The 14,901-nt window shown below is 41.0% G+C and overlaps 1 protein-coding gene across 1 annotated transcript in view; it reads left to right on the forward strand.

Moving 5' to 3' along the window:
• Positions 1 to 14,901, forward strand: part of lrrfip1a (leucine rich repeat (in FLII) interacting protein 1a) — a 47,983-nt gene that overhangs the window by 18,748 nt on the left and 14,334 nt on the right. Inside the window, exons 3-18 of the mRNA XM_080038410.1 lie at positions 2,756 to 2,773; positions 2,945 to 3,031; positions 4,149 to 4,190; positions 7,081 to 7,131; positions 7,337 to 7,372; positions 8,266 to 8,331; positions 8,426 to 8,464; positions 8,902 to 8,958; positions 9,691 to 9,780; positions 10,523 to 10,597; positions 11,619 to 11,735; positions 12,365 to 12,502; positions 13,053 to 13,079; positions 13,213 to 13,338; positions 13,958 to 14,029; positions 14,719 to 14,889. Coding sequence (XP_079894536.1) covers positions 2,756 to 2,773; positions 2,945 to 3,031; positions 4,149 to 4,190; positions 7,081 to 7,131; positions 7,337 to 7,372; positions 8,266 to 8,331; positions 8,426 to 8,464; positions 8,902 to 8,958; positions 9,691 to 9,780; positions 10,523 to 10,597; positions 11,619 to 11,735; positions 12,365 to 12,502; positions 13,053 to 13,079; positions 13,213 to 13,338; positions 13,958 to 14,029; positions 14,719 to 14,889 — 1,212 coding nt within the window. The remainder of the gene's footprint in view (positions 1 to 2,755; positions 2,774 to 2,944; positions 3,032 to 4,148; positions 4,191 to 7,080; positions 7,132 to 7,336; positions 7,373 to 8,265; positions 8,332 to 8,425; positions 8,465 to 8,901; positions 8,959 to 9,690; positions 9,781 to 10,522; positions 10,598 to 11,618; positions 11,736 to 12,364; positions 12,503 to 13,052; positions 13,080 to 13,212; positions 13,339 to 13,957; positions 14,030 to 14,718; positions 14,890 to 14,901) is intronic.

A 14,901-nucleotide genomic window follows, 5' to 3' on the forward strand; every position in this document is an offset into this window, starting at 1 on the left:
CTGAAATGGGTGCAGAGCTGAACAGTCTAGGTGTGGTTTGGTCAGTGGTGCTACTTGAGTTTTTATTTATCTGGTTCTGCACCTCTGATCCATGCAATGGGGATTCCTGCCCACTATTCTTAGCATGTAGTAATCCCATACAACAGACTTCTGACTCTCACCTGTAAAAACAAAATGTATAAAAGATTCTAATTTTTGGTCCACTGAGGATTGGCGAGTTAAACCCCCTGAAACTGTAATATCATGTCACCCTTGCTGCCCTGATCTTCAATGTTCTTGAACTTTCTCAAGTCAGCCTATTTTTGTAACATAAAAATGTTTCTTGCTGTTAAGGTTTTTCTCTGGTAGGGGTCACCAATATGGATAAAATGATCTAACTTCTTATCCATAAAATACTTGGCCACATTATTGCAAAAATCTAATGGTGAAATAAATAAATCCTTGTCATAGTTATATTTTCTGTTTTAAAATGATGGAAATTAAAGTTGTCGTTGATCCCATACAACATGCGCACAGACATGCATGCACCAGTCATACACACAGGATTATTGGTCATTGTTGAGTCTGGTCAGTGTGTGTCAGTGTGTGTGTGTGTGAGTGTGTGTGTGTGTGTGTGTGTGTGTGTGTGTGTGTGTGTGTGCGTCTGTCCCTTAAACCCTTCAGCCGTGTTCTAAAGTAGCTTAGCAGGTCCTGCTCCTCGGTCCACCCTACAGTGGAGCAGTTGTTGTTGTTGTTGCCGTGGTTGTTGCCATAAGCGATGGGTCTCTGCTGGACGCACCTTCCGGAGTTTTGGATATCTTCTCACTCACTGAAAACAGGATTTAATGGTGGATTATCGGCCGTATAACGGCAAACTTGAACTGCAGGTCGCCTCTGTTGTGAGCTCAAAATCACAGTGCTGCGTCCCGCTGTGATCTCTGCCTACATCCGTCCGATAGTCTTAGCTGCTGACTGCTACAGAATGCTACCTTCCCTGGCACCCTGAGGGCAGCAGGACGGCTGGGCGTCGGCTGGCAGGGAGGGGGCTAAGGGCTGCCCTCACCGGTCGCCCAGGGACCCCTCCCAACCATAAGGGCAGCTCGGTAAGTTACATAAAACAGGCGCAAATATGGAGGCTGATAAGCTGAAAGGTGTTACTCGTATGACGAAAGGGCTTATGACGTGTGTCTGGCTCACTTGCTAATTGGGTGTCCAGACTCGTAATGAGACTGTATGTAAACAGACAAGATCCCCACAGTCAGTTAATTATCTGCTATGATAATTATTATGCTACATTATGGTTGTGAACTACAACCTCTACTCTAGTAGATGTCGCAGTACGGCTAGTTTCCTGGAATTGCCGGGTTTTGAAATTTGTCCGCTGGATTATCAATATAATGTGATGTATTAAGACCACCCAGATTGTGACAGCAACTTGTATTTCAGCTCTGTTACATTTTCAGTGATATATGTGGAATATCGCAATATATCACAATATGCATCATATCGTAATGTATCGAAAAATATTGTTACCCATGTATCGTGATGCGTATCGTGAAGTTCTTGCCAATACACAGCCTTAATTCATTACAATATCATTGTACTTATGATAATGTACCACTTGACCAGTCATGTTAAATATTTTACATAAGAATCTGACCTCTACAAAAATCAATGCAACCTGCTTGAAAGTGAGGATGACTTTGCTTTAATGACTAGACGGGGTGCAGCAATTTATTTGAGTCTACTGCAATAATAGGCTGCCAGTGTGTGGATATGACCTTTTGATCTCGACTGTACCTTTTTAAATTGAGAGCAGTGGGCTAGCGGGGGCAAGAGGCCAGGCTCTGTTGATTATCTAGGGGTGCCGTTGTTCCTGAAGTGATGGAGTGGACAAGGAGGTTGAATGCGAATCCATTTCCAAAAGCCAGAATTACAAAGCAGCCAATCCACGTATTGGGCAAGCATACGAGGGGAGACTGGTTGTAAATCTGGATTAAAGTGCTGGAACGACGGGATGGAAAGTGCTGCAGAAAGGGTGGAGTGTGCTTTCAAAGCTAGATTTACTCTGTGGAGGTATTCTAACCAGCTTTTTTTTTATTTAACAGCACAAGTGTGTTTGTGTTTGTCTCATTGGTGAAAGAAGCTGCATATAAAGGAGCAGTTGCACATTTTAATCTCAGTCAGACATCAATATCTGACACATGAGGGAAGATTTGAGAGGTTGTAGAGATCCCTGTTTTATGTATTCAACAGGTTTATTAAAGTACTGCTCTTTATAAAACCTGTGTCAGGCAGAAAATGACTTCCATATAGATTCCAGGACCTCTTTCAGTCCTCGTCGGTATCAAGATGTGCCAGGTGTTTGTCACAAGACTCAGATCTGTGGCCATGTGACACTGTGGCACAGCCTTGTGCCAATGATACCAACCCCGAGGAACCATGGGGAAATGCCTGTAGATCAAGCTGTCTCATAGGTCCAGTGAACTCTGTGTTCTTGGATCAGTTACTATTGGACCTGCTGTGTAGCGAGCCACTTGACATTCCTGAATGCCTCTCATTAGCAGAAACCTGCAAGAGTATGTCGGCTCTGCATGCTGTCGCTCCCTGTCTGTCTGTCACTCAGTGCAGCTGCAAACTCTTGCCTTTTTTAAAAGTATTAATTTCATATCTGTCTTTCTTTATCACATCTCATTATGATTTGCTTCCCTCCTGTTTTCATGTTCCATTCCTCTCCCATCTTTCTCCTCTACCTCTGGTCGGTGTTGATGTGTAGATCTTTCAGGTGCAGAAGGTAGGCCTCCTCTTCCTCACTTCCCCATAGGACGTCATTTGATATTAAGCATGGTTATGTAACTACCTTAGGTGTGTGCTTTAAATGTCCTCAGGGAAATAATGGAAATGTGCTACTCCTGTTCTGTTTTTCTGAAGTTTTCCCTTGCCTTCATTCCCTGTCTCTTCTTAGAAATACTACGGCTTGAACACCAAAGTAGATGACCGCAAAGTAGATGACCGGTCGGACAGTAAATGGGGAGATATTGAACAATGGATGGTACAGTTTCTGTGCTGTGACGACAACACTAAAAATCTGCCTCCCCTTTACTAAAAACTATGCATGCATTTCTTAGCCTTCTTTTTTGAAGCTTGTATTAGTGTTTTGTTGAAAGCGTTTGCAGCGTGCTGAGTCCCCTTTTGAATTCCACTTAATTCCTGTTAAGCCTTTTTAGAAAATAACGGATTATAAGGAATCAAAGCTTGTCCATTAGAGATAATCCACTTATTCAAAGGAGCCATGGTGCCTGTTTGGCTTTGAATCAGCATGACCATCTGCCCCGTTGGTGTGAGGCTGCATGGGATTTACTGTGTTGAATTTACCACTTGAGTTACTTACTGGATGGTCCCAGAGAGGTCCAAACATTGCACGGAGGAGATGTAGTGTGTGTGATGTAATTTGACTAACAACCGTGTGATATTTTTTGTTTTTGTTTTTACTAAAGTCATTCACTTACTGTTTGTTGCGATTTGAGGTGACACTGTTTGTGCAACATGGGTGTCGGTCTCAGTGGTTTGTTGACTGGATTACTGGTTCAGTGTGATGGTTTTGTAGGACATGGACTGATTCTGTCAACAAGTGTGCACTTCACTGTCAAGTAAAAAGCCACCTAGATTTGTTTAATGCAGGCATTGTACAACTGGATTCAAATGAACCAAAAAGCATGTAATGCTCACTTAATGTGGTGTCCAGTTTTTTTCATTGCTATCAAGTCTGATCTGAACAACGGAGTATTAGGACCACATCCAGGAAAAAAATATATTCATTCTACGAGAATACAAAAAAGGTTTTCATATTTGTTCTTGTTAAATTACAACTTTATTTTCATATTATTAAGATTCTTTTTATAGCTCATATTGAGCAATGACTTAATTTCTCGTAGTCGTCATGCATCAGATTTCACTCAGTACACTAATGTTTTTTAACTGGAATGAAAACATATGACTTCTATTTTGACTAGACACCACTGTGACCTCAACATTTTCTCTTCTTACCTTAAGCCACAGTTATCTTCCTCTTCCATCGATCTCAATGATCTTTGACATCTCTCTGTCCTCCTTCACACCCTTCATCTCCTCTCTTCTCCATCCCCTCTTCCCCTCCCTCCCCCATCCAGGAAGACAGTGAGAGATACTCACGTCCTGCACGAACGCAAACGGTTTGTAGCGCTCCCTCTCTTTCCATCTCTTCATGCCTTTCCTCCATATTCCTGTCTTCCACCAAATGGAAAATGTTACATGAAAATACATGGGAAAAATTCAATGGAAGACCACAGACAGCCAATAAGTATCTGATGTTGTCTTCAGGTCAACTGGGCAAAACCTTTAAATTGTTAAATGCCAAGGAATAAATCATTCTTTAAGAATGAAGAACCAAAGTTCCTCAATGCAAATAATGCAACATTTTATTTATTTATATATAGAAACCACTGGTGGCTTGTGCTTATTATTATCTTATAGCACAAAGCTTGAAACACTGTTCCTTCAATTATCTATATCTGTGACATATTTGAGGGACACCTCCACAAAGCATTGCTTTTAACTGTGCTGGAAATGTGATATGTGCCGGTGTGTTTAGATGAGCTGGGTGTGTGCTGCTTTTTGTCCTTTTAACATTTAAGTGGACCTTCTTTTCAGCCCCCACCCTCGCTCACCTCAAAAGGCTATTTTCTTTTGCCAGGCCGTCTTTGTAAATACAAATGTGTTCCTAATGACCTGCCTTGTTAAGCAAAGGTAAAAAATGCTGCTACATGGACGTAGTGAGGATGACATTTGGTTTTTAACTCCCAGAGCTCCAGACTAAGTGATGACAGCAGAGTGTCTCGAGCCTCCAGACTAGACCTGCAGCCGGTGGGTGGCACTGCACTGCACTGGAGACTTTCTGCTCCTTCCACTAATGTAGTGTGTGTGTGTTCTTCTCTTACTGTCTGAAGTCGTGTTCATTAACAAAATGAGATCAAGCGCTTATGTCCGGGATAGTTTGGATCGTTTTTATTGAGGCATGTGGTGCGCTGCTAGATGTTTTCTAAGCAAGCTGTCTTGTGTTAAAGTATACTACAGCAGACATATACAGTAGGTGCATGGATTTAGTCTTTTCTGTACTGAAATACTTGCTCATGGTTGTGGAGTATTTGTGATGTATTTATTTCCCCAAGATGTCTCGTCACAGTGGAGTCAGTGCTGTGACAGCATCTCTAACAGTCTTTGTCAGTTTACACAGTTATTCTGTATTAAAGGCGAGACACTGCTGGTGAAAAGGGTTCTTTGTTTTACTTGTAGATATCATCATTACACTTTGCCAGTTCATAACTCACATTAACACAATTATTCTTTATTACATTTTTTTGTAGGCTTCTATTGTAAACATGGCTATCTTATTTTCCTAAGACCTCTGATCTGTTCCTGTTTATATTTGCTGTGTCATTACCTGACAACGCAAACTCAGAACTTCCTCAATGTTAACCTGTTCATTGTCTTGACATTCAGACTGAACAAAAGTCATTTTGAAAAGTCAAGTGAGTTTCATAAACAGAAGGTTAATATTAATAGTTCAAATGTTTTTTTTTTAACTTGTTGCCTCACACTCAGGTTCAAGACGAGGCAATAAACCATTCCTTTAACCCCTTCAGACCCTGCGTCCATTGGAATGGACATGACATATTTCTTTCTCTAAACCAATAAATACTCTGTAATTGGATGATGTCAGCACTGCTGGTTACTGATTGGATCCTGATTATCCAATCAAAATCATGTAATGACTTCGAGCATGCTCTGAGAGAGTGACAGACATCTGACAAGACAAGTATGGCTGAGCCGATCCAGAGAGGGAAGAGTAACTGCCCATTTTCAATCTAAAATCTACATTTATGTTCATGCTAGCCAAACAAACGTGCTCTCAGTGTAATTTTAACTATTACAAGTGATAATATTTGAAGTTATTTTGAACCTATGTCACGTAATAAATTTTTAGGATTTTTTCAAAATCCGATGTCCATTGCAATGGACATCAGGAGTCGGGCGAATAACCTTGTTAAAGGTTAATTAGCATACTATAAAAAGCATGGTTATGTGTTGTAAGTTCCATGATCGTTTACTGAAGGCAAAACTGATTTATTTTTTATGTCAATCCTACATATATTGTCTTCATGTGCATGTTCAGACTGCGTCATAGCATTTCCCTCTCTTCTAGTAGGCACTGGGCTTTCCTGGTGATGACCTCACTGCTGTTGCCTACCCTCGCTGTGATACACCTATCAAGTTGATATGCATGTTCAGAACCTTACACAGACTCAAAAACATCCAGTTCCAGATGTTTAGGCCATACCTGAGGACATATATGCCTTTTATTTTTAATGTTTTATGGCATTTTACGTGCATCGTGACCTGGCGTCCATTGGAATGGACATGAAAAAAAACTCATAAAAACATGAGTTAGAAAAAAAAAATATATCCACTCTGTTTTTATGTTCAAGAGTAGTCTGAATCAGTTAAAAAAAAAAAATTTGCCCAGCAGAAAAAATGCGGGTCTGAAGGGGTTAAAGGCATGCTCAGCTAATGTAATCCAGAATACTTTTTGTCAAAATCTGCTAATATCTACTCACCATACATAACCTGTCCGTCATGTGTGCACGCTGAAAAAAAAGTTGGGTGTTTTTAGTTTTACACAGCTGCTGCTCCACTAACTCGGGCCACTCGCTAAAATGTCGATCATGACGTACTGGCCGCGGTTAGTATAAACATTAACAAACGCTTTCTGGAGATCGCTCACCCCACCTTTAACTGTGCATCCATTTTTGAAGAAGAAATTGGAAAAGGTCACACATCGCTACAAATGATTACTTAATTTGCTAACATTGCATTTTGTTTTCTTTATCTCAATACAAAATAAAGGTATAATCTGAAACAGAAGGAAACACTGCTAATTGAAGCCTGTTTCATTGCAGCAGGATGTGTCTTGTCAGTGCACTGCTTACCGTCAATGCTGTCATCTATCACACACTGTGAACATTTCCCAAACCCTAACCATCCATTTCCATCTCTGTCACACAGCTCTCAGACGACGATGAGCGGATGTCAGTGGGAAGCCGGGGCAGTGTCAGGGTCAGTATCACTCAAACACCACATGCATTCAACATGCAAGACACTCTCTAAAACTCTTTTTTCTTCATTCACAAACACAGACCTTGTCTTCTTAGACCTTTTACTCATGACGTGGAGGCAGCGTGTCTGTTCTATGTAACTTCACAAGGTGCTGTCCACCAGGCTGGCACATGTTGGTGATGATAATATTGTTTCTTTTGAACAGTCGGATCTTGATGCGGTTGGGGCCTTTGGCGGAGGGGTAAGGGATGTTCTTGAAGAACACAGTAACCGCGCTTGTTGAACATGTGTGAAGGAGTTTGACTAACAACGGGTTCAAAGACTTGAGAGTATGGAGTGAATCTGTTTTATATCTCTGATGACATTAGAAGTGGAGTTAACATAAAAGGAATTCCAATCAGTTATATATCTCTTAAGCATGTTGGTATGAATTAAATGGATTTTGATTTTGATTTGAAATTAAGTAGTTTGGGATTGTACAGGAATGTTATCGATATATTTTGTCGTCTAGATTTACTTGTACTTGAAAATGATACAAGAATGTGGATACATTTAGTTCATATTATACGATTCTATCAAGTGATTCAACTTATCTTTGCTATTATGAAGGAACAGTTAGTACCTAGCAGTCAGATTTGACGTTTGACAGAAAGAACACAGTGATATAGAGCTGCATGCTCCAACCAAAACACACGCAGCACTATTTTGGGCTCTGTTATGTCTCAAAATGCTACGTGCCTTTTTCTTCTGTGGTGTAATGTGGAAAAAATGTTCTTACTAATCATTCTTATGGACGTACGAGATCCTGGACATTTAGCTTGGTTATTTTATCAGCTGAATCAGTTAGTTTGATCATATAAGTGCATGTTAATGGGTTTTGGCCTTTTGTTATGGTTCTAAACCTCAGTCTGGCCAGTGAAAAGAGTCCATTGTGCATGTTTGTGTTGCTTGGGTTTTTCTATTAATAGTGACTGGAATAATAATGGCTATGGTTACTGTTCATACTATAGTTTCACACTGTGTAACAACGATATATTTATGGTTAAGCCTTTCTCGTTTTGGGTTGAGAAAGACTTTGTCCACTGAGTGTGTTTTCACCCTTCCCTACTTTCCCTCTCTTCCTCTGGCTCTAAGGGCTCGTCCTCACACTCACATAAGAAGTCAAAGAAAAAGAAGAAGCACAAAGACAGAGACAGAGACGTATGTAAAAGCCCAACATGTAAATGCTCAAAGGGCCACACGCACACACACAGTAGCAGCATCAGTATGTCTCACTCGTGTTCTTTATTCACAGAAGGGCAATGATGACGAATACAGTGTGATGTCCAGCAGGGTCAGTAGCTCGTGTGTTGGTCTGAATGGACAGACATTTTGCATTTGGTGTGTGTTGTACAATAAGGGAGTGCTGGCAATTTTCCAACCTGTCACTCATAGGGCTGTGCTAAAATATTGATACGGCAATATATCGCAATATTTATTTCTGTGATATATGTATCATATCAATATATGTTTTAATGGGTTGTGAACTACAACCTCCGCTCCTAGATGTATAAGTACTATGCTTTGAATTATCAATATTAGTGATTAGTGATGGGATGATCAGATCTTACACAGCAACTTGTATTTCAGTGAACCATGAAATATCGCAATATGCATCGTATCGCAATATATCATAACCCATGTATCGTGATGTGTATTGTATCGTGTCCTTGCATATACACAGTCCTACAACCTGTCACTCATGACATGTCCTCTCTCTCATGCTGCCAGAGCTCCAGACTCAGTGACGAGAGCAAAGTGTCCCGCTCCTCCAGGCTGGACCTTACGGTGCGTGCCGGCCCACCAATCATCCTCATTGTCCCAAACGTTACGTGACTGGTTCTGGGTTATTGATTTTAAAAAATATTTTGGAGGCAGGAATAATCTCATAGTTTGAGGCAAACCGCAGTGGGTGGAGCCCCACAATTTCACAGTCCCTGAGAAAATGAGTTACATGCCAACTGTAATAGGTTTTGACAAGTGTGGCCACGTTGAAACAGGATGTCACATGTTAATATGCAGGGAGCAAAATATTCTCATCAATTTGATCCTATGTGAGGAATGTTTTTCTTTGTGCCAAATGTCTGCGAGTTTGTTTATTGCACAATTCAGACACAATTTTTATAACAATTTAATCACCTGGAAAAAAGACTTAGACTTGGTTTTTGAAATCAGCAAGACGTAGATATAATCCTGCTTCAATGAAAACTAGATGAAAAACTGTCAACATAAAATGACAAAGGAAAAATGTCATTTCTGATTTTAATGGAGAACAGAAGTTCACCAATGCAAATAAGGCAACGTTTTATTTATTTATTATATATAGAAGCCACTGGTGGTGTGTGCTTATTTTACAGCACATGGCTTGAAACACTGTCCCTTTTGGTTATTTGAAGTTTCCAAACCAATAGCTACGCATCAATTTACTGTAAGAGCATGTGACGTGTCAGTGAGATGTAAACAAAGCTGTGCGCTGTCACATGGACGTAGTGAGGATGACATTTGGTTTTTGACTCCCAGAGCTCCAGACTAAGTGATGACAGCAGAGTGTCTCGAGCCTCCAGACTAGACCTGCAGCCGGTGGGTGGCACTGCACTGCTCCTTCCACTAGTGTGTGTGTGTGTGTGTGTGTGTGTGTGTGTGTGTGTGTGTGTGTGTGTGTGTGTGTGTGTGTGCACTTCTCTTACTGTCTGAAATTGTTTTCATTAACAAATTCAGTTGTAATATCAACCTCTTAGGACCTGTGAAAGTTTGGATCGTTTTTTATTGAGGCATGTGGTGCACTGCTAAACGTTTTTCTAATCAAGCTGTCTTGTCTCCTAGTACAACAGACATGTAGGTGCATGGTTTTTGTCTTTTCTCCAATTGTCAGACTTTCTCATTGTTGTGGAGTATTTGTGTGATATATTTCCCAGAGTCAGTACTGTTACAGAATATCAAACAATATTTTCTTTGTCAGTGCATGCATAGTTATTCTGTGTATTTAAACCAAGCTGTACTCTGGACTGTACACTATTGGGCTCATTATTTAAAAACCACAAATGGTTAAAGTGGTACAAATGTGCAAATGTGTATGCAAATTAAATGCTCATGGAGTTTCAGTTGCACTGGTGTGTGCATGCGTGTGTGGTGCTAGTGATTTAGCTTTATTAAGCACTGACCTTCACTCACTGCTGTTTACTGGCATAGTGTGAATACATTGCCCACAGGTGCAAGTTACGCTTTGGGTGAAGAGTCGGGTGACTTTTGACAAAGATGTTGGTGAACTTGCCATCCCTTTCCCCTCATTCCCGCCTGGCTCAATCTCACCGCTTGTTACTGTCGCTTCCTTCCTCCCTTTTCCTCATTCCAGGCGTCTTATGCTTCCTCTGGCTTTGATGGTCTGTCCTCTTCCAGAAACCCAGGTTCAGCATTCAATGGTTACCAGGTCCGTATGAAGAAAAGTTATAGACGGACACATACTGATTACATGAGAGTCCACTTCTCTGTAGAGAGGGACAGGGGGAAACAAGATTATTCATTTGATGGTTTTTCCAACCTGCTGCCTTGTAAAGCTCATTCTTCCTCCTGACTTCCTGCTGTGTTTTGCAGTTCATCAGGTCACACAGTCAGATCAGCCAGCAGCTGTATTGTAGGGTTGGTTCAATTCATTTCCAGCTTACCTTTCCCCACTATAACTACCACACAGTGTTAATCCACACCTTTTTTAAATAGCATTCACGATCACCAGCTTTCTTAAAAACACCTCAAACTAAGCTTGTTTGTCTAAAGAGTTAAGGATTAGATGATCAAGTCAATTGCTTCTTCCAGTAAAATGCTCACCTTTTAAATTCACTGAGCGCTCATGTCAGTCACTGTATGTTTCAGTTATGGATGGAGCCTCATATTTATGGTTAAGGCAGGATTTTTTATTTCACCATGGAGTAGAAAATCATGGAATACAATCACAGAAATGTCTTTGTCTGTTCTGCTGCTGAGGCATGAGTACACTATCTGTGCACGTATGTGTGTAAGCATGTCGGTGTGAGTGTGTGTGTGCCTGTGTATGTATGTGTGAGAGTGACATGGCCAAGTGCTTTCTGTTTTAGTCTGGATTGAGAATACTGCCAGTTACCTAAAACAATATGAATACAGTGTGAACATGAATCTGGTGTAAAATGAGCGAGTTGTTCATGTTTGTTAGTTTGTTTTGTTCTTTAATGAGAATTGCACACAGCTTTTTGAGTGACTGGAGTGATAGTTTGTTTGATGATACATGGCGGCTGTTTGGGATATCAATATATCTATTTTAATGCAACTAGACTTATATTTTTATGAGTTCTTTATATTTTACATTAAGCCAATTGTGATTAAAATGCCAAACTGCGGCATTCGTCTTGTGTCTGATACTCGTGCTGTTACCGTGAGTGTGAGCATGTTTGATGGTGTTTGCCTCCGCTTGTGGACAGGAACATAACGGTGTGTCTTCTCTGCAGCCTTTAGAGTACACTAGTTATCGCAGCTCGGGCTCCAGGGTCTCCTCCAGGGCCGGTTCCAGGGTCAGTTCGGCCCGCGCCAGCCCAGTGGTGAGCCTCATTCCCCAGACAACCCCACTACCAATCCTTAAGTTTACATTGCTTTAGCCCACTGGTGCACGATGCTTTGTAACCACATAAGTCTCTACTATTCCGTCACAGCCATCCTGCTCTTATACTACAACATTGGGTTTATGATTCCCTGTCTGGCAATAGAGAATCTCCATACCTAGTTGGAAAGTGTTCCCAGAGGGTGTGACAGTTGGAGAACATTATTTGTTCTGTGTGCAGATTAAAAGCAGGTATTTCCTGGTAGACCAGTATAGTACATAGTCATTACAGGATGGTAATGTTTTGTTTTAATGTAGAGGGCCATGAAGCACTGAACTGCCTGCAAGTCACCTACTGTAGGTCCGGCAAATCGCACTAATGCCTGAAATAAAACTATGAAACGACAATCTACCCAGTGTGTAGTCATCAGTCCAGTTCACTGAGTTTAGAACAAGTTGAAATACATCAGCTGAAAGTAGGATTTAAGAGTTAAAAAAAAGCAATAACCCTTCTAGTTATTTTGAGCACTAATGAAGGACCTCTTCAACCTTTTGTCCCCTTGACTTTCTAACGGTCTGGTGTGTTTGGCTTCCTTGTGGTTGCGTTTCGCCCCCTGGTGGTGGATGTAGGACAACTGCAGCTCTGTAGCCAGTTTTCTGAGGAGCGCGGCCGGTAGCAGTGGCCTTCACCGGGACCTGGACGATGTCACGATTCCTGACTATCCTGACGTGAGTCGCTTTGCACCCGCAGGACGCCGAGGCTGTGAAGTGAGCTGAGTTCCGTGCTTGGTTGATACCCGTACTTCCTTTTTGAGCATTCCTCACCCTACAAGGAGAGCTGATTGCACGCTGTGTTTGTGTCAGAGGATAACTTGTATGTTGACTGCCAGTCTGACTAAACTACCAGTTTTATTGTTTTTATGTGTGTGTGTGTGTGTGTGTGGCACAGAGGAAAAACTCAGATCAACTTGGTGTTTGAAGTGTGTTTTTAACAAATGATCTGTTGTTGATTGGACTACTGTGTCAGACTAATTTGTGGCTCGTTCAGTTGCGGTGATTTCAATTTCTGAAAACTCTCGTGTTCATTATTTGCATGGTGTGTCATATCACGATAATCGTGTGCCTTTTGCTTCTGTGGAAAAGTAGATTGGACAACTTGAAAGAATTGTTTTGTTTTGTGCTTCTTAAATCTTATCACTCTGAGCCGGCTGTGGTGAGGATTTTGATTTTGACTTCTTCCCTCCATTTTGTCATCTTGGCCCTGTGGCCTCTAGACCAACATCTGTTTGCTCTGACTGTGTTTTATTTGTCTCAACAGGTGGAGGACAGGGATTATCTTGAGAAGGTGGGTGGATCACATCACTAACTGCTGTGTTTTTTTTTCTTCAGTTATTAAAAATAATGAGTGCCGGGTTTTATGTCATTATTGTATGCTCAAAAGGACTTCAAAACATTAAAACAATTTTTTTCTTCCTTAGGGATCTCGAGCAGGGTCTGCCTTGACAGCAGCGACCCTCACCTCCTTAGGCGGGTCCTCCTCGCGGAGAGGAAGTGGCGAGACGGCTCTAACTTTAGATGCAGAGACCTCTATACGAGAAATAAAGGTAATGCTGAAGAGATGTAGCTCCCTGTAGATAGGGAGGACCTTTCCTTGTGTATTGGGGGTTTTCCCATTAGCTATCAAACAGGGTTATTGGACCAATTAGATAAAAGCATCATGTTTATGCTCAAACTCAATTGAGCCAGACGATGCTCACAAATGTAATCTTATTCATCTGTGTGAATAATGTGGAAATGTAATTATTCATATATAATTAAAATCATGGTTTCAACTTCAACAATCAATTCAATTGATTATAATTGTACCCATGTCATGTGGCCCAATTGAGAATTTACCTAATTTTTTTATTTCGGACAGTTTTGATCACATACAAGTTCTGCTGTATTATATTGTGTTAAATTTCAGTACTCGCACAGAGCGAAAAATTCAGTGTATAAAGAGGCCCAGTCATTTCTCTCATTAGACCACAAGGCATTATGGGAAAGCTGGATATCACCGATTTAGGGACATTTTCTTCTACGAGGCTTTGTGCTGCCATTTTCTTTCTATCTGCAAACACTTCTGTTCTTTATTTTTTGCTCGGTCACAAAACATTCTGCGTCGCCTTTTCTGTTGCTGCCACGCTAAGCTTCTCTGTTCACTGCTGCTGCGCTCTTCACCAGGAAATTCACGAACTGAAGGATCAGATTCAAGATGTGGAAAGCAAGTACACACAGAACCTAAAAGAAGCCAAGGTATAAGCCTGAACCCCCAACTCCAGACGCTCTATCAACTAATATGTTTGGTGTTTCTTACTCACTGATTTTGGACTTGTTACTTGGAGTGGGTTCCATATGCAATGATATGTGCAAACAGGTCCCTGATCTATTACCCAAAGGACACAATGTACAGTTGGAATTCTATTTACGGTGACTTTCACTCTACAGATCAATCGACAATCTGTTACCAATTAATTTTTATTTGTCCTAACTATAAAACTCTCCCCTATCAGTAATGGTGCTCCAAACTTATAACAAATATTTACACACATTGATAGTACTATATCTGCAGTCTTTGTGTGAGGCTTGGATGCTGTGGCAATATTTCTCATTCATTTTGAACTGGGCAGAAGTTTTCTATCTTACATCAGCACTTACTAACGTGTGTGTTTTCTTAGTTCCCACTGCATGTGTTGTCTTTATTTGTGTGTGTGCGCACCTTTACTACTTTACTTTAACTTCCACTTACCTGTGTTTGCAGTTGTGAGACACAGATAAGTATACAGCTGTTACTTCAAAATGCATTCTTGTATTGTTGGCATTCACTGGCAGCTGCATACATCTGCTACTCCAAACATATAGTGTGTCCATTGTATTGAACGGTATGACTCTGCAGGTCTATTTGAGGACATGTTATATCTTCTCTGTGTGTGTCATGACTTTAGGATACATTAACAGAAGTGGAGGAGAAGTATCGCAAGGCCATGGTGTCCAACGCCCAGCTGGATAACGAGAAGAACAACCTGATGTACCAGGTGGACACACTCAAAGACTCGCTCATGGAGCTGGAGGAGCTGCTGTCAGAGTCACGAAGAGGATATGATGAGAAAGTCAAGGTACAGCAGGCA

Source organism: Ammodytes marinus (assembly GCF_949987685.1).
Source record: "Ammodytes marinus genome assembly, chromosome: 12".
Taxonomy (NCBI): Eukaryota; Metazoa; Chordata; class Actinopteri; order Uranoscopiformes; family Ammodytidae; genus Ammodytes; species Ammodytes marinus.